At 44.8% G+C, this 22,378-nt stretch overlaps 1 protein-coding gene across 7 annotated transcripts in view; it reads left to right on the top strand.

Annotated features, from left to right (window-relative positions):
• Tnrc6a (trinucleotide repeat containing adaptor 6A) overlaps positions 1–22,378 on the top strand; it is a 175,429-nt gene that overhangs the window by 12,997 nt on the left and 140,054 nt on the right. For 5 of the 7 annotated variants that reach the window (XM_052712383.1, XM_052712382.1, XM_052712381.1 and 2 more), the window contains exon 2: positions 14,199–14,324. In XM_052712383.1, coding sequence (XP_052568343.1) covers positions 14,245–14,324 — 80 coding nt within the window. In that variant the 5' untranslated portion in view covers positions 14,199–14,244. Of the gene's footprint in view, positions 1–14,198; positions 14,325–22,378 lie in introns of those variants that run through there. The other 2 variants (XM_052712388.1, XM_052712385.1) reach the window with 1 other exon arrangement.

Below are 22,378 nucleotides of genomic sequence, written 5' to 3'. Positions count from 1 at the left end.
ATGCAGGAGGCTTTGGCTGCGGCTGTGGACACTTCCCTAACACTCAGCTTCTTTGTCCTTCAGTAAAGAAAAGACACGTTATTCGACATATGAGGGGATGTATTTAATAACTATACAAAGTGCCTGGAAATGTGAAGAAGTTCTTTCTAGGGATGAACCCAAAGCACACTAGAAACTTACTTGCAACTAGATACCTGCCTAGCTAAAAACTGTAACCCTTCAGGCTTGGAGTGAGGTGTGTCCTTAGCTGCTAATGAAAAGTGGTCTTTCGTGGGACCCCACCACTATTTCTAGGTCAATATTGAACCAACTGCCAGGGCCACCAAACATTTGCTACACCATTTAAAAAAAAAGAGTTGTTAATACGTTCTAATTTAATAGGAAAAAAATAAATGGGATCTTTCATTAGCCAAGACATAGACACAGAGGAAAAGACAAAGATAGGCATAAACAGATGTACACATGCACATACACACACACACACACACACACACACACACACACACACACACACTTTTGTGTATGTGTTCACATGCGTGCAGGTGCACTTGTGTGTGGGGGGGTGCATGTGCATGAGTGGGCATGTGTGCAGAAGCCAGAGATTAGCATCAGGTGTCTTCCTTGTTCACTCACCAACTTATACATTGAGATAAGATCTCTTAATCCCAAAGCTCACGGATTTGGCTGGTCTAGCTAGCCAGCTGGCTCTGGGAGAGCGCTGTCTCTGCCTGCAGGTGCTGGGACTACAGGAGGCTACTGTACCCGCCTGGCATTATGTGGGTGCTGTAGATCCAGATTCCAGTCCCCATATTCACAACAAGCACTTTACCCACCGAGCTGCCTTCCCAGGCCTAAATATGAGTTTTAGAAAGAGTTTAAAATGTGTTTTATGTTTAGGTTTGTGTGTGTATGCCATAAGTATATATTTGTATGTGTGTGTACCGCATGTATACAACTCCTGTGGAACCCAGAAGAGGGCATCAGATTCCCTGGAATGAGAATTACAGGCATTGATAAGCTGTCTGAAGTGGGCTAGGAACCAAACCTGGGCCCTCTGAAAGAGCAGTGATCACTCTTAGCCCCTGAACTATCCCCACAGCCCTGTAGATATTTTTAAGATTGGTTTTTATTGTTTTTAAGTATATGTAGGTGTGTAACTGCCCGTGGGTATGTGCACATGGGTGCAGGTGCCCTCAGATGCTGGAGATTAGAGATGTTGGATCTTGGAGCTGGAGTTACAGACAGTTATGAACCATCCTGATATGGGTGCTGGAAATCGAACATTCTGGAAAAGGAGTAAGTCCACCTAACCACTGAGCTGTCGCTCCAGCCCCCAGCTTTTAGATATTTTTTTTCATGTTTTTAAATTATCTTTTTTTTTGAGATTATAATATGATCACATCATTTCCCCCTTCCCTTTCCTCCCTCTAAACCCTCCCACATACCCCTCCTGGCTCTTTTGAATTCATAGCCTCTTTTTCCATAATGGTTATTACATATATATGTAATAACATATTATTATGTATATATATTCCTAAATATACAAATACAATCTGCTCTGTGTAATGGCACTTGTGTGTTTGTTTAGCTTTTAGATTTTAACCCCTACCTTCATCTAACACAGTTTGGTTTAGTTTTGTTTCATTTATGATGCCATAAACCTGTGCAGTTGGCCCAGCTACACATTCCTCTTCCATAACTTCAACCATCTAGATTGAAAATATTTGAAAAAGAATTTTGTTGACCCTGGATATGTTCACATTTGTTCTTATCATTTTCTAGACAATGCAGTGTAGGAACTATTTTTTACAACACTGATGTTACCTCAGATAGTATGAGTAATATAGAGGTGACTTAACGTGGATAGGTGGGGAACTGGAGAGACCGTGCAGTGGTTAGGTGCATTTGCTGCTCTTCCAGAGGGACCTGAGTTCAGTCATGAACACCCACAGAGCGACTCACAACCTTCTTTAACTCCAGTTCCAGGGGATCTGGTGCCCTCTGCTGGGGTCTCTACAAGCATCAGGCGCGCACATAGTGCATGTATACACATACAGGCGCTCACACGTACTAACTCCAACATAAAAATCTGATGAAGTTCTCATTGCAGATATGATGCACGCACACATGCACATCACATAAGGCATAGATTTTTACCAGTCTTTGTGGAGGCTGTGTTTCACATGTCCATAACTTCCCTTTCTCTAGATTTTATGGTCTTAGAAGTTGGAGTAGTAATTCAAATGAGGATCTTGTTCCTTCCTTAAGGAGCAGGAGACAACTCATGGGATTTTAAAGGACTGAGGTAAATGTGTTCCAAGTGACCTGCGTTCCAGAGGAAGAGCTCTGCATCCTTCGTGTAGTTCAGTGTCACCCAGAGCAGTGATGGCCTTTTGCAGCCCCATTGCTACTCCTGCTTTAGAGAGAAGCATGAAGCTGAGATCCGGGACAGACATTGCTCCAATCACAGTCTCCATTGCTTTTAAAAAGGAGGGCTGGAGGACTAGGTATAGGGCTCGTTTGGAAAAGAGGACCTGAGTTTGCCTCTCTAGCACCCACATAAAAGTGTGGACACAGCAACAGGAGCCTGTAATCTTCGCTCTGGAGAGGTAGGAGCAGGAAGACACTTGGAGCTGGCTAGTCAGCTAGTCTGGTTGGATCAGTAAGCTCCAGTTTCAGTGAGAGACCCTGACTCAATAATAATAATTATGATAATAATAATAATAATAATAAATAACAATGTGGAGGGCTGGTGAGATGGTTCTTTAATGGGGCACTTACTGCCAAGCCTGAAGATATAAAGCAGATCCCTAGAACCCACATGGGGGAAGGAGAGAAAGGTGAGAAGTTACTCCCGCAGGTGTCCTCTGACTTCCATACATGCACTAACACACACACACACACACACACACACACACACACACACACACACACACACACAGAGGGGGCATATTGGTATACATCTCCCCTTGGCTTTCCCAGAGGCCTCCTTGGGAAGAAGAGCCAGGACTGTTCAGCACCATGTTTCCCACTGTGCTTTTGTGGGAATCTCTGACCTGTTCACAGTTCTCTTTCCTGTCTGGGGCTAATGATGAACTTATATGTAAAATGCATATGAACATAAGTATATTTCATCTGTTATTTTGGTGAAATGTGAGGGGATTGTGAGGAGCAGTCATCAAAATGCAGAAAGTGAAAACACGGGACTGGCACAGAAGGAGTCTTACAGGCAGCAGACATGGCTGTTCATACTTGACAATGAGCCACAGGCCATTGACAAATACGCTCACAGTTACATGTATTCTAACCAGTGCTCCGTTTATTAAGACCATGGCTCTAAAACCCCAGTCCCTCCTAGACCTTTTATATCATTCCCAGATTCCATTGCTGCATTTATAAATCCAGTGCATCATGTCTGAAGCTAACAATGGACTTTTTATTTGTTCTTGTGTGTAGCTGAGTTAGCTTGTAAATTGGACACAGTGAGTTCTAAATATTAATACCATTTACAAATTTGGTTAATAAATATCTCCCTGGCATTGGCATTTTAGCTACAATTACAAATTGAAGACTCTGAAGCATTTCCGATAGCTGACAAAGCCAACTTCTAATTCAACAGATAACAGCCAAACACTTAAACACAATCTACAAACAAGGAGTCTATAATTACTAACCAGAAAGCTTCAGAACATTCAGTTTCACACTATAGTTTTGGTTGTGAGCCTAGCCTTTCACAGCTGAGCCATCTCTCCAGCCCTCAGTTTCATTCTAAATCAATCAAACTCTTCTAAATACTTTTAATTAAAGCACAAATATGTACGTCTTTGTTTTCGTGAAACAAGGTCTTGCCGTGTAGCCCAAGTTGGCCTCAACTCGGTAGGTAGCCCAGGCTGGCCTCAAGCTCGCGATTCCCCCATCATAGCCTTCCTTGGATTACAAGTGTATGCCACCATGCTGGACCACAAATCTGTCAATCACTCTTATTCCAACCCCTGCTCCATGCCCTTCTCTGGAGCTGGTTAGCTAACAGCTGGGGTTCCTATTGCTGTGATAACCCATGATAGGACATACTCCTCCAGAGAACGGTCTACATCATGACCAAAAGCAACTTGGGGAGGAAGGGTTTATTTCAGTTTATAGTTCATAGTCCATCATCCAGAGAAGTCAGGGCAGGAACTCAAAACAAGAACCTAGAGGCAGGAATTGAAGCAGAGGCCATGGAGGGGTGCTGCTTATTTGCTTGCTCCCCATGACTTGCTCTGTCTGTTTTATTATAGCTCCCAGGACCATCACTCCAGGGCTATCACTGCTCACAAAAATGGCCTGGGCCCTCCCATATCAATCACCAATCAAGACAATGCACCACAGGCCTATTCACAGGCCAGTCTAGTGGGGGCATTTTCTCAATTGAGGTTCCCTCTTCCAAAATGACTCCAGCTTGTGTCAAATTGACATAAAACTAGCCAACACGAAAACATTTTAGAAATGATGTAGTGGGTTTTTGGTTGTTTTTTTTTTTTTCTCCCTCCGGCCTTAGCCACCTATATCAGGACCTATAGCATTTGCTCTCCCTCGTCTCAAGTAGAATTGTCCATGGACTTCTACAGGCCAGTTTCTTCACTTTCGCCTTGGGTTGCTCCTTCTCCTTCTTCTTGCTCAAGTACCTTGTTCCTAATAGCATCCCTTTCTCTTCTCTTCACAAGCTGTTCTCCCCACAGGATGATTTCCATCAGCATCCAGAAGTTCTGTCTTTTAAAATATGCACGCCTTTAATCTCAGCATTCAGGAGGCAGAGGCAGGCAGATTCCTGAGTTCAAGGTCAGTCTGGTTTACAGACTGAGTTCCAGGGCAGCCAGGACTACACAGAGAAACCTTGTCTCAAACAAACAAACAAAAGAAAAAAAAAAAAAAGAAAGAAAGAAAAGAAAGAAACTCTATCCAGGTGTGGTGTGCAGGCCTGTAGTCCCATCTCTTGAAAGGAGGAGGCAAGAGAGCTAGGAGTTCAAGTCCATCCTCCTCAATATAACAAGTATAAAGCCAGTCAGTCTCAACAAACAAACAAACAAAAAGCACAACAAACAAATAGCAATAACTCAAACTAAAGCATCCTCTGGATCTTCTCCTGCTACTAGTCCATGACAGGACACATTCCTCCAGAGAGCTGTCTACACTTACTCTCTCCACCCCCTTACCTCCGATTCTCCCATTTTTTAGCCCCCTCTAACACTTACTGTTGAGACCCTCCTGCTGCCCCCACTCCAGCCATACTCCTCTCTGTGAGGCCGAGGGTACACTGTGCCAGCACACAAGGGCATCTGCAGACCTCACTTAGGCTGAATAGAATTCTGAATTCTCTGTCTAAATGGTTCCAGGTCTCTCAGGGTCCGTGGGACAATGTTCCCATACACATGGCTGTGGTATATGTATTTTCATGCCTAAAAGATGTCTGTTTGCTGAGCTGGTAGTTGGAGAAGCGTAGGTGGATGGATTTTGAATGAAATGAGAGAAAATAAGGAAGAAACAGTCAGGGACCAGCCTTTGCTATGTCAATCCGCGAGGACCTTGTGGAACTGAGAAAGTGCACATTTGAAGCTTGTCTTTTTTTTTTTTTTTTTTTGGTTTTTTCGAGACAGGGTTTCTCTGTGTAGCTTTGCGCCTCTCCTGGAACTCACTTGGTAGCCCAGGCTGGCCTCGAACTCACAGAGATCCGCCTGGCTCTGCCTCCCGAGTGCTGGGATTAAAGGCGTGCGCCACCACCGCCCGGCTTGAAGCTTGTCTTTTAATAGCTATGATAAATATTCATTTGTCAGAGTAGGACAACAGCTGTGTGGGAGGGCTAACCAGCAAACATTAGGAATCTGCCTGTCTCTGCCCTGACCAGCACCGGGTTACAGGTGCACACCACCACACCTGTCTTTTACATGGGTTCTGGAAATCTGGACTCCGGTCCTCATGCCTGCATAGCAAACACTTCACCCACTGAACAGTCTTCCCAGCTCTGCCCTTCCCCCTCCACACAGCTTCTTGGTAACACTGATATTTAGACATATGGAAACATACAACTGTACGTGCGTCCTGGGGCCCACAACTGTCACCCACACCAATCACATTTACACAATCCTGTGAAATCCTTCTAGCAAAGGTGACCAAGTGCCTTCCATGTGTTTATCTATGGCTAAGTCTTAGATGCCACTCAGGGGCTTTTGACCCAGTTAGTCACAGTCTTCTCAGGCCCCTCCGCTCTGGATTTGCCTCCTATTTCTTCCTAGTCCTCTGTTCCACTCCTCTCACACTTACCATAAATATCAGAACATCCTGGGGTCTGCACTCAGACCTCAATTTCTTAGCACTTAAATCCTTTGTTTGGATGTGTAAAAGGTTTCTGTCTGTTCATATCAGCCATAGACTCGGGACATGTCTAGGTTCCTGTTCATCATCTCCACCTGCCTGTCTAATAGGCATCCCAGATTTTGCAGGTCCAACCTAGAATTCTTGACATCCCCTCAACAACCTTTCCTTTCTCTATGCATTTATTCCCGTTGTATCGGGGACTATGGGGGTCCAGCCCCTTGATAGTCCCCTCCCAGGGTCCAGGAAGAATCTACAACCAGCTGATAATTAATCTTTGATGAAAAGAAATGAATCTATGTACACAAAACTCCTTAGTCCATATACTTTATTATTCTATGTCGGTTCTCTCTCTCTACAAGCTTATACTCTGCTCTCATATTTTGCTCATTTCCTGCCTGATTTCTCTCTACACTTATCTGTGGTCCCCTCTAGGTTCTATCTTAATTCCTTCATCTAGTTCTGCCCCTTCCAGGTTCTCGTCCATCTTGTTCTTTCCCATATCATCTCCTCTCCCATCTCCTTCTCTCTCCTCATCTTGTTCTTCCCCATCTAGTTCTTCCCCATCTGGCTCTTCCTCGTCTTCCATCTCATTCCTCTAGTCCTCTCTTCTAGCCCTTCAATCTAGTTCTTCCCCATCTCAGTTTGTTCCTCTCAAGTTCTTACCCATCTAGTTCTTCCATTCTCTTTTCTCTTCTCCGTCCCTGGAAGTCCTGGTATACATACACTTACAAGTAGTATTCCCTTAGCAAAGCCAGGCTTCCAGGGTCAAATGGAGGGGTGATAAGAATCACATAGGGAGGCAATAACCATTAATTATCATTACAACTCCCAAAGGGAAGTGGCCAATGGGGAAATGAATTAACTAAAGGCTAAATTCAGGTAATATCTAAGAAGAGGGCTCTTATGTGCTCAACTATAATCTTAAATGTGATTGGTAGAAAATGTTAAGAATCTATAAGTTGCTAGGTCAATGGGAGAAAATAAAACTGTCTTCTTTTTTCCTGTGGCTCCTATCTGTCTAAGCTATCTGCCATTTTTTCTGCAGGATGGGGGAAAGTGTGCTCGGTTGCTAGGCAACCTGTGTACAGGAGATCTGGAACTAGAATTAAGGTTTGGGAAAGGGGGAAGTAAAGCTTAATTGGCACATCTGCCAGGCCTTCTCAAACAGGTAGCCTGGATGATTAAGTCTGTTCTTAGAGAATACAGAGGTATCTCTGATAAAGTACTTTCCTCCATCTGGGGATGGACCTGACCCCGGATGCTGCCAATGATGATAATTACAGGGAGGCTTGAACTGGGGTTCTGGCTGAGCATAGCTGTCAGCGCAGAAAGTTATCTGAATATTCCTAGAAGTGGTTAGGTAAGGAGTTAGAGGTCTATAAAGTTAGTAAGACTGTAAGGAAGGAGGGTCTGAGCTAAATTGTGTAAAGCTATTACTTAACGTCCACCTGACCTAGGCGGTGTCTCCTTGTGGAATTTGCCTTAAATCAGGAGATCTTCATGTGGATTGTTATTACTGCTAGTTCTTGAAAGTGGATAAGGGAGATATCTGATTCCAGAAAAAGCCTCTCCTGAGGCTGTTCTCCAAATACCTGGAATGTGTATGTCCAGAGAGTGATCAGTCCACACTGTTAGCCCTTCTTAGGGAAAAGTCAATTGGGAAAACTATGAAGGCACACATGATTTTCATAACAGAATACAGCTGATATATAACAAGCCAAATAACACCAAAGCTCCTTGGAATTCGGCTTCCTCTGGAGGAATTCCATGATCCCTCCAGGTAGTGGCTTTGCCATAACCAGCTGAGTTCTTATGATATATTCCTGTGGCCTGCAGCACCATTGTCCTTCCTAACTCAGGAAATCCCATTACCGTCTGCCCGAGTATTTAGCTCAGGTGGCTGCAAGTTCTGGACACCCCCCCCCCCACCCCCCCCCCCCCCCCCCGCCACCTCACGTGCTGCTGTGCATGTTTGTGTCACTGTGATTCAACAGTGACTCAAAAGAACAACATGTAGGGGGGCAAGTTTAGTTTGCCTCATGGTTGTGGGGGGGGGTTCTGAACAAGGCTTTTACCCCCCTGTGCTGGGGAGAACATCATGGTAAGAGTGGTATGTTGCACAGTAATGTTTACCTCGCAGTGGACCAGAAGCAGAGAGAGAGATGGAGAGAGGAAGAAGGGAGGGAGAAGCTACCCTCTAGGACTGCACCAACCCCCATCACCTACTTCTTCCAGATAGCTTCTACGTCCTAAATGTTCCAGAAATTTCTAAAGCAGTAAAACACAACTTACAGTCGAAATACTAGAGAGGTTATATATAGCAGGAGGGTTGAGAGTTTGTAGCCTAGGCTACGCAGAGTCATTGTCTCAAAAACCAAGCCCGTCTCTTAGGCATTCCCCGATCTCTATTTATACTGCCCGCCATCTTCTTCTGAGTTAATGTTGATTGCATGTGCCCTGTTTGCGTCTCCCTCTGCTCAATCACCTCCTCGATGTTCATCTCACAGCAGCCCCACAGTCATTTAAAATCTTAAGTCGAACCATGTGAGCAGTCTACTTAAAAATCTTCTGTTGACTTCACATTGAAAATGAAATCCAGACTCCTCAGTGTGGCGACAAGTCCTGGAAAGACTTGACCCCAGCCGGGGTCACTAACTTGCTGCATTCCTCCGTGGGGGTTCCAACCACAGTGGCTCCCTGGCTAGTCTTTATTGTCCGTGCTGGGGATTGAATTGAGTGTTTTGTGCATGCTAGATGAATATTCTACCACTGGACTATACTCAGTCCTAGCTGACTTTTGAATGCACCATGCTTGTTCTGGCCTTAAAGTCCTCGCCATCTCTTCTTTCCTGTGCTGGATTGCGTTGTGGTTTTGTTCCTTCAGGCATTTTAGAAGTAGGTTCCAGCAGCTTCTCTTTGAAGAGGTCCTCAATCTAAACTTACCCCCCCACACACACATACCCTTGTGTCTTATCACCATAACCAAGTTAATTTTCTTTACAGTACCAACTTCCTTATGATTTTTTTGAAATTGTGGGTGTTTGTACGTGTGTGTGTGTGTGTGTGTGTGTGTGTGTGTGTGTGTGTGTGTGTGTGTGTGTGTGTGTTTATGTGCATGAAGGCCGCAGGTTGATACTAGGTGTCTTCCTCTGTTGCTCTCCATGTTGTTTTTTGAGACAGGCTCTCTCACTAATTCTGGAGTTCACCAATTCAACTAGACTGGCTAACCAGCAAACACTAGGGATCTGCCTGTCTCTGCCCTGACCAGCACCGGGTTACAGGTGCACACCACCACACCTGTCTTTTACATGGGTTCTGGAAATCTGGACTCCAGACCTCATGCCTGCATAGCAAACACTTCACCCACTGAACAGTCTTCCCAGCTCTGCCCTCCCCCCTCCACACAGCTGCTTCTTTTAAGAAAAAAATATGGGTTTTTTTTTTCACTATATTAAAGACCTGGAGCTGGATGGTGGTGGTGCATGCCTTTAATCCCAGCACTTGGGAGGCAGAGGTAGGTGAATTTTTGTGAGTTCAAGGCTTGTCTAGTCTACAAAGCGAGTTCCAGGACAGCTAAAACTGTTACTCAGAGAAACCCTGTCTCAATTAAAAAAAAAAAAAAAAAAAGACTTGGGGTTTTAGTTGAACACCTGTTTAGCACACAGAGGTCCTGTATTCCATCCCAGAATAGCAAAAATAAAAGGTCATTCTGGTTGTACATCTGTGTATCTGTTTGGTTTCTGTGTTACTCTATCACCCACAGCCAAGAGACTTTAAGCCTCATTAAAGCATAGACTTCATCTCTCCTATGGCCTATGACCTCCCCAGCCATGAGCTTTTGATCAGTTTTACAGGACCAGTCATGAATTCCTTCCCATGGAGCAGACCTCCAAGCCAGTCAGAAAGTGGTTGGTTACCCCCGTTACCTTCATGCCCCTATTCCATCACTGCAAACATTCTTCCTGGAAGTATGTCCGTATTATTGTATACAGGGTCCAGTGTTGGGCAAGGGCATGAATGTCTTTTCTCCCCCTGGTGGAATTCAGAGCACTTTCCACCACTCTGAAAGCTAGCCAGCCGGGAGCATTTTCCTAGTTAGTTTCAGACTGATTTCTTTATGTCCTACAACCAAAGTATATGATGGGGAAACATTATCTTCAAGGAATAAGGTAGAGAGAGGTATCCTCCTCTGGCTTTCCCATGTGTGCTTAGAGGCATATACATCCCACATACATGCAATGTACACTAAATAAATAAGTAAACAAACAAAAAACCAAATATTTCTTTTAAAGAGAGCAGAGAAAAGGGGGGACAGTGTTCCGAAAAGGGAGAATGTAATTACTGCGGAAAGTTCCCAAGTAGAGAGGCAGAGAGAATCCACAATAACAAGAATGTATAGTCTGCAGCTGTGCACCACAGTCCACAAATCTCACCAATAACATTGAACAAAGGCAGGGATTCACTTGGAATAGATTCTGCATTATTTCAATATACAGAATTCAAGCACTTGCTGTTGAGAGGAACAAGGGTCTGCAAGGGGTCCCAGAAGAGAGTCTAGGAGGCTGCTCATATGGTGCCTCTATTCAGGTGCTACAAATAACCAGTGTGTTCTGTTTGTGAAAACTCACCAGACTGAAACAGATAGCCTGTGTGTTTTCTGTATGAATGTTACATGCCAAGAGGGTTCTTAATTCACAATCAGCTGTCTTACTCCTAGGTGGGATGTGCTCTAAAAATCTGTTAGCTTGCTTTGCCCTTTGCATCCCCAACATCTTGTAATAATGCCTGACACATTGCAGATATTCAGTGTGTGTGTGTGTGTGTGTGTGTGTGTGTGTGTGTGTGTGTGTGTGTGTGCGCGTGCGCGCGCGCGCTGTGTGTTACATGCCTGTGAATGAACAGGTGAATGATTAAACGAATTAGTCTCTGTCTGGGGAACTTGCTGCCTTTCCAGAGGATCAGAGTTTGGCTCCCAGCATCCACTTCAGGTGGCTCACAACCCCCCATAGCTCCAGCTCTAGGAAATCCAATCCCTCTTTTAGCCTCCAGGGCCACACGTAGTAGCAAGCATATGCACTCAGAAACATAAAATACATCTTGTTTTAAGATTTTGAAACAAATTAATTTCTGGACTCTCCCTCCCTTCCTCCTTCCCTCCCTCTCTCTCCATGGAGTGCAGGGAATGAATGGAACACAGGAGCTTGTTCATGTTGGGTAAGAACTCTGAGTTACATGCTGGCCCTTCTGTAGCTCAGGCTGACCTCAAACTGGTGATCCTCCTGCCTGAACCTCCAAAGCGCTGGGATGGCAGGTGTGTGCCACCATGACTGGCTGAGTCTCTGTAATCTTAAATGCTGTGTGTCATACTTGGTCTCTTTTGAGATGGTCCTCTTGGAAAAACTGAATCACTGGCTATTTTTAGCATTATTCCCCTGTTTTCAAGACTCCTTTGTCTTTTTGCTTATATAAGAATAATAAATTCAAACTCCCCCAGCAGACATTTCAAATGGTTTTAGGATTTAGCATCAGGAAAGCAAGTAAAACAAGGATAGAAACTGTCTGCCGAATTTGGCAGCCTACAGGATCTTGATGGTGTTACTGGAAGCCACATTACTGGGGCGGAGGCAGCAGATGCCAGACTGCAGAGGTTTGAAAGGAAAGGAGCTGTGAGGATCTGCAATCGGAATGCTGGCCCAGAGTGCAGCCTGGCAGAGCAGACTTGCACAGCCGGAAGGAGCTGCTGGCTTCTGTCCCCTGCCACAATGAAATAAAGAGAATACCGACAAATAGTTTCAATAGTTCCACTTCAAATTTCAGATTTGTTTTGTTTTTTTAGTGTTTCTATTTCTTAGGGCAGGGTCTCAGATAGCCAAAGCTGGCCTTGAACTCACTATGTAGTCAAGGATGACCTTGAACTTCTGATCCTCCTGCCTCCTCCCAAGTGCTGGGATTACTAGCATGGACTACTACACTTAGTTTATTCGGGGCTAGGGATTGAACCCAGGACTTCATGTGTGGTAGGTAAACACTCTGCCAACTAGCTACATCCCAGCCCTTTGTTTTCAGTGTTTGTGTGAGCATCTATCACGTGAGACAAGAAAGCCCAGAGTTCTCATGCTTCAAGGGAGTCAGCAGACAGGACTGGCTTCATTCAATCTTTTAGTCATTCATGGAAGTACCTGTTACACTAGCCCCTGAATTTGCGCGTTGTCTAGTTTTGCTGGTGGTCTTTTTGAGATAAGTCAGCACTTGTTGGCCTAGAACACGATCCTCCTGCCTCTTCAGTGCCGCAGTTACAGCCATGTCCCCGACGTGAGCACTGTTGTTTGTTTTAAATTTTAAAGGTGTGAGGTGAGTGTTTTGCCTGTGCACCATGTATGTCTGCGCACCATGAAGAGGGATTGGAACCTCCAGAGCTGGAGTTACAGATGGCTGTGTGAGCCTACTTGTGGGTGCTGGGAATTAAACCGAGGCACCCCAGAAGAGCTATCAGGACTCTCAACTGCGGAGTCACCCCTCCAGCACCTTCCTTTTTTAAAGTGATACCCTATCTTCAAGAAGGTAGCAGCTAAAAGATTTAAATCCTGACAGCTCAATTAGTGGATGTAGCTTAAGTGGCATTCCTCTTAGACAGTAATGTAGAAAAGAGAACCAGGTACGGGTGACATCAGGCAATGTCCCAGCAGCCTGGTGCTAGGCAGGACCTTAGAAATTACCTGGTTCTGCAGCTGCTGGCGTTGTTCACAAAAGGAGCAATTGCATACGGTGACTCATGAAACCTATGAACCAGATGATCTGAGTTCCGCAGTGGAGTCTCGAATGAGCCCAAATAAGCCATGAAAATGGCTGTACCGGAGACAGCTTACGATCTCATCATCTTCCTGCAGCTTGGGTACAGACTTGTGTTTCTTCACTGCGCATGAGCGGATATCATTGGTTTGCATTTAGGGGCTTCGGTGGTTAGTGGATTTTGTTGTTGTATTGTTTTGTTTTGTTTGAGACAAGGTCTTACTAGTAGATTTAAATGTCCTGGAACTCATTACGTAGACCAAGCTGGTCTTAGAGATCCACCTGCCTCTGCCTCTACAGTGCTGGTGTTAAAGGTGTGTGTCCTCATACTGAGCCATCTCTCCACTGAACTATGGATGCAGCCCGACCCGTGCCCTCAGGCTTCTGTGGCTCCGTCACAGTTCAAGTACTTTATCAACAAAAGGAAAAGAAATGAAGACAGAGCCTTGTATAAAATTGGTCTTTAACATTATCACTCACCTGGCAGCTAAGATCATAAACTGGGTAGTCTGATTCCAATGGCCACTCTCTTATCCACAGCACTTAGCTGCCTGCCCTGGGACCCTCAAAACCAGCTGTCATGTTCTGCAGTCCAGTGACTTCCAGAGCTCCCATGCCTGGCAGCATCTCCTTCCTCCCCAACCGTGTTGTCTGTCTGTCTGTCTGTCTCTCTCCCTCCCTCCCTCCCTCCTCTATCCTAAAACTATACATTTAGATACTCAGTAAGTGTAACTCTATTGTAGTCAAAATACTAAGTTTGAGGTTGGCTTTTTTTTTTTTCTTTTCTGGTATTGAGGACCAACTCGGGTCTTGCACACACTGGGAAAGCGCCCTTATTACTGAGCTAGAGCCCCAGACCAAAGATGGCTTATTTTTTAAGTATTATCTGTCCCTTTGTTATAGTAGGCTTTCTTGAAGGAAAGGGATTCAGGCCGTGGTTGCACCAGGAGTTATATGTGGTGCGTGTATTTCACAGGGAAACACACTTGGGCTGTGTTTGGGGCGAGGGATGGGTATTCGGTGACAAATGGCTAACCTGCAATCCCTTCATTTCTCAGGTGTGGAAACTGAGGCCCAGAGAGGTAATGTGATTTGCCTAAAGTCATGCAACTCGTGGCAGAGCCCGGCCTAGAAGCCAGGTGTCCTGGATCTCAAGATACCCCCCTGCCCGAGGAATGGAACCGGTAATGTATCTCACAGTGGGGGTGGGGGTCAGTCCTGGCAGCCCTGATGTGCTCTGAGAAAACAAAGGAAGCAGCCACCCCCAATCCTGACGTGTTGAATAGGGGTACAAATCAAAGATTTGAAATTCTGCCCCTGAGACGCAGAGACAGCAGCAGCTGACACCCACACCCCCATGCAGACGACATCCATCCCTTCCTGAAAGTGGTTTTTCTCTGGTCATACACATGTCTGTTTCCAAACAGTTTGACAGTGACTCATCTGGCCATTCTGCTACTCACCAGTGCAATTCCAGTGTCACAGAAAGCAGTGGCTGCTTGCAGCGGATGCATGGGGAGCCGGGGGTGGGGGATGAGGGGGGAGGAATCAGGGAGACCCATTAGGAGGCGTCTCTGGAGATCCAGGAGGAAACTAGAGAAAAGGCTGGCTGGAGAGGGGTCTGCTGGTCAGCATGATATGCCCTGGTTATTGGCTGCTAAAATTGGTCTGTAAGAATGCTGCAAGACAGACAGGAAGTAAAACCCACCAAAATGGGAAGGGAAGGAGACCCTGGTTTCATATATTTCCACTTGCTTCTATGAAGGAATTACTTCAGCTAAGTATTGGCAAGGTTGTGTCTCACCTATAGTAAGCTATAGTAACCACCTAGGGTACTATAAGGGAGATAGAGCCTGAGTGTTAAATATAAACCTGGATACCAGCCATTGATAATATGTATCCATGTCTCTTAAGAGGCAGAATTATCATTTTTTTTTCTATTCATTCAGTGGTTATTTGTTGAGAACCCACTATGTGCCAGGAATACATGATCTATACAAACATTCTTATCCCCCTTAAATTCAGTCAGAACACAGTAGCCAAATAAGCTAGTCTCTTGGACAACTTAATGGGAGAGAAAGCTTAGGAGAAAATGACTCAATTCGATACTATTGATTAAAAGGTAGAAGCTTCAAAAGACGGTATTTGTAGACTGAGTTTGACTAGGTCTGTTTGAGATTTTTCAGGCTTGGTAAACACCACAGAGGACCTATTTGAGCTGATATCTGTGACTCTGGCTTTCCTGAGAGAGCAGACACCTGGGCACATAGGGAAAAGTCTGGCAGAACAGAATGTTACAAGGGAACATCTTAAGCAGGGAGTAAGGGCACCACGGGATCAAGACATCGTGTGACAGGTGTGTGGTTACTCCCGGAGGGAGTCTAGAAGCTTCCTTCCACCCTCGGTGTGATTGTCAGGCAGGGTGTGAGCAGCAGACAGTGGGCAGGAAGTGGTCACGGGGCTAGGTCTATGAATCACTTCCAACCTCTGCGAGAAGAACATTCTATCCTGTACGAGGTGTTGGAACGAGGGTTCAGGTAGAGGAAAGAGGGGGAGTGACCTTGGAACTAGGGCAGAAGGCAGGATTACAGGAGACCCGGCCAGAAGCCCGAGTCCTTACTCAAACCTGAATATAAAGTCTGAGACTGAGCATCCGAACCTCTAAGCCTCTCTTGGGTAAGGACAGAATCCATCCCATTCACAAGCGTTTGGCCTGGGCAACAGAGGAGGTAGGATGAGGAAACACCCATTTCATGCATCCAGGCAGGAGGGGGAAGCGGGGAGGGAGCACTTGTTGCTCCTTTCCTTTTGTCTGTCTGTACAAATCCCCATGGTCCTTTCATGGTTGCCATGACAACAATGGCTCCTGAGAGTCTTTTTCATTAATTAACCCAGGTACTCACTCCCAAACTCAAGAGGACGTTTTCTCGGCACTGAGGATCAGGGCAGGCAGGCATGCAGCCCTAACCTGTGCTTGGGTCTCTGTCTAGCTGCCTTGGGTACCCCTGCTGTGTCCCTTCATCCTTGGTTGTAGCTTCCCTGTGCGTGGAGTTCATCCTCCGAGGCCATCTTTCCCTTTCCCACACCCCTGCCTTCCAGCCTCCATCTTTCTGTTCCCTGTGGAGACTGACCTATCTCACTGGGCTTTGGGGCTTGGCGCATCTTCTTAGCCACAGTGCCGAACCAGAAATGCGGCTTGAGTCTCTGCTAGCCACCCCCACCGAAGGCAGTACGGCTCAGTTAGACTCCAGATAGTACTGTCCTGGCTCTACTTGCTGCAGAGTCCAGGTCCCAGGAGTCTGTATCTAACGGTTCAGGTCCACCGCCAGATGCTCAGATCCCCACAGATGCTTCCGTGTGGGGACAGAAGTCAGGTGTCTTACAATGTCCTCTTGTCAGATGTAATCTTAGGAGCTGATTCTCCCAGGAAAGGAAGCATTAATAACAAGGGAAGTGATTCTAGCTTTACACTGTGGAAAATGAAAACCACTCTCATTCATTCATTCATTCATTCATTTTGCAGTGCTAGGGATCAAACCCAGGGCCTTCAGCCTGCCAGATAAATGTTGTACCACTGAGTCACAACCCTGGCCCAGCACATGTCATTTTTAAGTGTTTAGTAGCTGTGTGTTTTCTAATGATAGAAACGCATGAAATTGATAAGATTTTTTATTGAATCCAGCACTTCTAAAATACCGTCGCAACGTGTGCTCAATATAAAAATTACCCAGTGGTGTGTTCTTCTCTGTTGCTCTTTAAGTCTTTGAAACCCAGGGTGATTTTTTTTTTTTAACTCTTAAAAGCACAGTTCAGTTCTGATGCTAAACTTCCACTGGAGATGTATGATCTACATTTATATTCACAGTTGAAAAGAATGATATACCCGTGTTGTCTAGACATGGACACATCTTCCCACTAGTGACGTATTACCCAGTGGGCTTTCGCTCTCTAGTCTTCGTTTCCTCCATAGGGATCTTTGTAGCTCATCTTTGTCATAATTGTTTGACCTTGAAGCAAAAGCTTGTCTGTTTCAGCAATTTTAAAACTGCTTTTGTCCAAACCATCTCAACCTGCTGTATCTGGAACCAACTCAGTGTTGAGAGCATGAGATGCAAAGGTGGTTATAGACACCAAAATGTAACTCAAAGCTTGTTTATTTGTTTGTTTGTTTGTTTTTTGGTTGTTTTCAAGAAAGGGTTTCTCTGTGTAGCCCTAGCTGTCCTGGAAATCACTCTGTCGATCATGCTGGACTCTAACTCACAGAGATCCACCTGCTTCTGCCTCCTATCAAAGCTTGTTAATACCACCAATGTGTTCTTCAAACTTTTCTCGTTGATTCTGCAGAAAATTTGCATACTGTTGGTCATCACCACTGAAAATGTTATTCATATAGCTTCATGGGTTTTAAAAAGAGATTTATTTAATTATTAATGTGTGTGTATTTATGTATATATGTATGTATGTGTGTGTGTATGCATGTATGTATCTGGGTGTTTTGAACTCATGTCTGTCTGTGCACCACATGCGTGCAGTGCCTGTGGAGGACAGAAAAGGCTGTGGGATTCCCTAGGCCTGTTACAGACCATTGTGAGCTGCCATGTGAGTGCTGGGAATCTGGGTCCTCAGGACGGGCACCAGTGCTCTTAACCACCTAGCCATCTCTCCAGCCCGGGATTTGTGTTTGAAAGTGGGCAAAAGCATACTGACTGGTTTGCATCATGAAAAGTTAGGTTTTAATATAAGTTCCAATCCCTTTCTAGATAGGGCAAAAGTCCGTTTTTCTTTCCCTTTGCGCTTCATGTGTGGTGTCTTCACGTGCACTCTAATATTGACGAAAATCCAGAAACCACTGTCATGTTCTGTCTTTGACTATTAAGTACCTGGCGAAACATGTCTTTTTGTCTCAAGAAAATCTTGAACTGGAACTGACAGTCCCATGAGTCTTGGTGAAATCCGTGCACAATTCAAGCAACAAATGTTGGCATAGCCCCAACATCCCTATGCTCGCTGACTTGAATTCTTTTCACAGGTTCCATACATTGGTGGTGAGTCATAGCATTGTACATACACACTGAACAGTTTTAGCAACTGTATCCATGACACTTTCTAGCCTGCTCCTGAAAGCTGCACAGATATTTTGAGTATACATCATACGGTGGGATGAAGCCATAAAGGGAAACATCAGTCTCCCTCCTGTTTGGAGATCCCGATGAGTCTGCATTTCTGGAGCACCATCTGGCACGGCAGGAACAAATTTCCCATCGCTAACTGAAAACTCTGCCACACCAAATGTAAAAGATTACAACAATCCACTCCACAAAATTGTGAATTGGCAATGCTTCTTGGTACATTTGGAAGACATTTAAGAGTGAATATACCCAACTTTAATAGGGTAGTGTCTTGGTTTCTTTTCTGTTGCTATGATTTAAAAACAAAACAAAACAAACTTGAAAAACAGCAATTCAAGGGAGAAAGGATTTCTTTCAGCTCACAGTTCATCATAATGGGGAACTCACAGCCATGGGAGCTTGAAGCAGCTGATTACGTTAGGTCCTCAGTCAGAAGAGAGTGATGAAGGCCATTCCAATGATCAACAATGAATACACGGTCTCCATTGCAGCAAAGGATCGCTAGCCTAGGGAATGGTCCCACCCACCGTTAAGATGAGTCTTCACACATCTGTGGTCAAGGTGATCCCCACATGACCAATGGCCCATCCCCCCATGATTCTAGATTCTGTCAGGTTGTGGAGAATTAACGCTACAGCCATTAGCAGTATCTTAATGACATGATTCAGTTAAAATGTGCCGGTTTTCATGTCCTTAATGAATTTATCTCTGATACATTCTTTTATTCTATGGGGAACTATTTGTTGACCTTTTAAACATTGTTTGCTTTCCTCTGTAGGGATGATCATAGTGCCTGGACTAATTTTTGCCCCTACAAGCAATGTCTAAATACCTTATATATATACACACACACACACACACACACACACACACACACACACACACACACACGCAGCACTTGAAATTTAAAAAATTAAGTAAAGCTAAAATTAGAGTTCCATACTCATAGCAGCACATTTGGGTTTTGAAGGTTGTAACATGTGGGTGCTGGGAATGGACCCCAGCACTTGAGGGACAACATGTAGCTGCCTTGGGGGACAGTGATGCTCTAGTCATCCGAGATAACACACAGGGGCCAGTCCTCTGCTCAGTGTCTTCCATGAAGGAACTCTGACTATGTGTACAGGGAGGTAGGTGGGAGGAGATACCCTGCAATACCATTGACAGCAGCCACTGACTAGAGCAATTCACATATTGGTCACCTCACTGGGCTATGTAAAAGCAATCAAACCACAATAAAATCTGTGATATATCTATTCTAAGAAACTTTATACCAGATTTTAAAATAGACACATAGCCAGATCTAAGACATATTTCTAGAGGGAGAGGAGAAAAATCAAGTTGTACCATGCAACCATTTTTTAATATTGTATTTTTAAAATGGATGATAGATGGACTCTGAAGAAATGGCTCAGTAGTTTAGAGCCCTGGCTGCTCTTCCAAGTTCCTGGGCGCCATTCCCAACACCCACACGTTGGCTTACAACCTTTAGTAACGCCAGTTAAAGGGAATCTGATGCCCTCTGTCTCAAAGAATAAAGTGGTACCCAATTGAGGAAAGAAGATGTCTGATGTTAATATCCTGGTTCGGTTTTGTTTATTTGTTCGTTTGTTTGTTTTTGTCTATTTGACACAGCTAGGGCTATCTGGGAAGAGGGAACCTCAATTGAGAACGTGAGAAAACATCTCTATCAGACTGGCCTGTAGGCAACTCAGTGGGACGGTTTCTTGATTAATGGTTGATGTGAGAAGACCCCTGGATAGGTAGTCCTGAGTGGCGTGAGGAAGCAGCCTGAGCAAGCTGTGAGGGCCAAGCCAGTAAGAAGGTTCTTCCATAGTCTCTGCTTCAGTTCCTGCCTTCAGGTTCCTGCTGGAGTCTGGTGTTCCTCCAACAATGTACTGCGATAGGGACATGTAAGCCGAACACGCCTTGTCCTTTTCAAGTTGCTTTTGGTCATGATCTTTATCACAGCAATAAAAAGCCAAGTGGGGGAGTCAACTTCTGGCCTCTGCACTCAACACATGTAAGGTGTGTAAATGTACCCACACTTAATGCACACACACACACACACACACACACACACACACACACACACACATACAGAGGAGTGGCTACCTCTGAACGTTCGTGGATGGAGAAAGACAACCCAGATCGACTTGGGTTTGATAAGAAGTTGAGCCTTCAGGTATTACTCACATAATTAAAATTAACTTAGAAGAAAGAACTTAAGAAAGGGGAAGTCGTGACAGAAATGGAAAGATGAACAAAGAACCCAATTAAATAGAACTAATTGCAGCACACATTAGGAGGCGGCTAAATAAGTTATCACATGGCACAATATTTAATATGAATGTCAAAAGTAAGTCTTCAAAGAGAAGATATACAAATTACAGGGTGGCCTCTCTGGAAGCTGAAAATGGGAAATGCCAGGCAGTGATCAAAACTAATCTATGAAGCTTTGTGCCACCAGTGCCTGGCTACTGGCCAGGGAACACATCCTAAGCTGCTGTTGTTTCAGAAACTCCGACCACAGGAGCATTGGCATCCATTCCTTCGGCTCAACGTTTCCCAGCCTGCACGGTGGCTGTTCCTAGCCCTTCTTTCAGGTCCAGCCCTGCTGTTCCTTTCTTTCCTTCAGCTTTCTCTTTTTTTATTGCTTAAATGTATGTGTTGATAAATGGTAATTGGGTAACAGAACCCAAACAGCACAGCCTTCCTCTGGAGTGGGACAGAGGCGGGGAAATGGTGGATAAAACCTATAGGACATGCATGGATGCATTTAATTCTTAGTTCAAACTCAAAACTACCCTAACCCCTCCTGACACTGACTAAATAAGTTAGTCAAGAAGGACACTTGGATGAGAAGAGGCCAGGGAATCATCGTGAACTCTGTTGAAAAGCACCCTGAACTCAGGGCTTCTCAGCAGGGTTTACTGAGTTGAAATGGCGTTTTCCTCAGTCAGGATTGCGGTTGCTCTGAACTCAAAATGTGTGTCTGAGGGTAAGGCACAAATGGACAGATTATAAAAAAATAGAACACTGATAGCACAAGACAGCGTGATTCATGCTGGAAATGGCAGGCAGAGGCTGTCGACCTCAGGCAGGACAGAACGCGAGACCACCCAGCGGAAGAGCACAGACACAGGCGGGCAGACTGGATCCTTTTCTAGCTAGCTCTGTCGTACTTCCAGGCCTGCCTAATGCACAGTGAACCAGAGGTGCTCAGAGACGAGATAAAGGATGTCTAAAATAACCAGAATATCAAGTAAAAGGGACAGGACAGCAGCGTTAGCTCAGGAGGGAAGAGGACACACACACAAAGCATTCTAGACTGTGTATTACTTCATTTTAGAGAATACCATCCCCCCAGCATAGTAACACTCACAGATGTCTATTAGTGAAGAAGCATAGCATTGACAGAGCTAAACAAAATCAGGTACTGGGTAGGTGAGAGGGCACAGAGGGTAAAAGGGCTTGCTGCCAAGCCTGACGACAGCCTGAGTTCAGTCCGTGGAGCCCGTGTGGGGGAAGGAGAGAACCACTCCCATAAGTTGTTTCTGCCCCTACATGTGTGTCATGGTATGTGAGCCCACATACATACACACAGGAACACACAAAAACAAATGAATAAAATATCTTAATAATAGTATTGTCCGAGAAAGTCCAAGTCTGTCTTTAAACATCTCTACCATAATCGCTACCTGTTTCTGCTGCAGGAGCAATCCGGGGCCTGCTCCTCCTCTTTCCATGGCAGGCACTGAGCTTTCCACAGACTGAGAAACATTTTCCTTGCTCTAGAGTATGTGAAGACACCTGGTCCATACTGGAGACCAGACTGCTGACAGTCAAATAACCCAGCTGGATGCTTGGCAAAGATGATTCATCTTGTTTATTTATTTTGGTTTATTTTACTTGTTTCTTTTCTTTCTTTCTTTCTTTCTTTCTTTCTTTCTTTCTTTCTTTCTTTCTTTCTTTCTTTCTTTCTTTCTTTCTTTTTTTGGTAATTAAAGACAATTGCATGGGGCCTTGGGAGATCACTCAGTCAGTAAAACGATTCTACAACCTGAGTTCGACTCCCAGAACCCACATCAAACACTGCACATGAGCTA

This window comes from Peromyscus californicus, unplaced genomic scaffold (genome assembly GCF_007827085.1).
Source record: "Peromyscus californicus insignis strain IS unplaced genomic scaffold, ASM782708v3 Scaffold_4__1_contigs__length_199733344, whole genome shotgun sequence".
NCBI classification, from domain to species: domain Eukaryota; kingdom Metazoa; phylum Chordata; class Mammalia; order Rodentia; family Cricetidae; genus Peromyscus; species Peromyscus californicus.
This window is presented reverse-complemented; position numbering and strand designations above follow the sequence as displayed.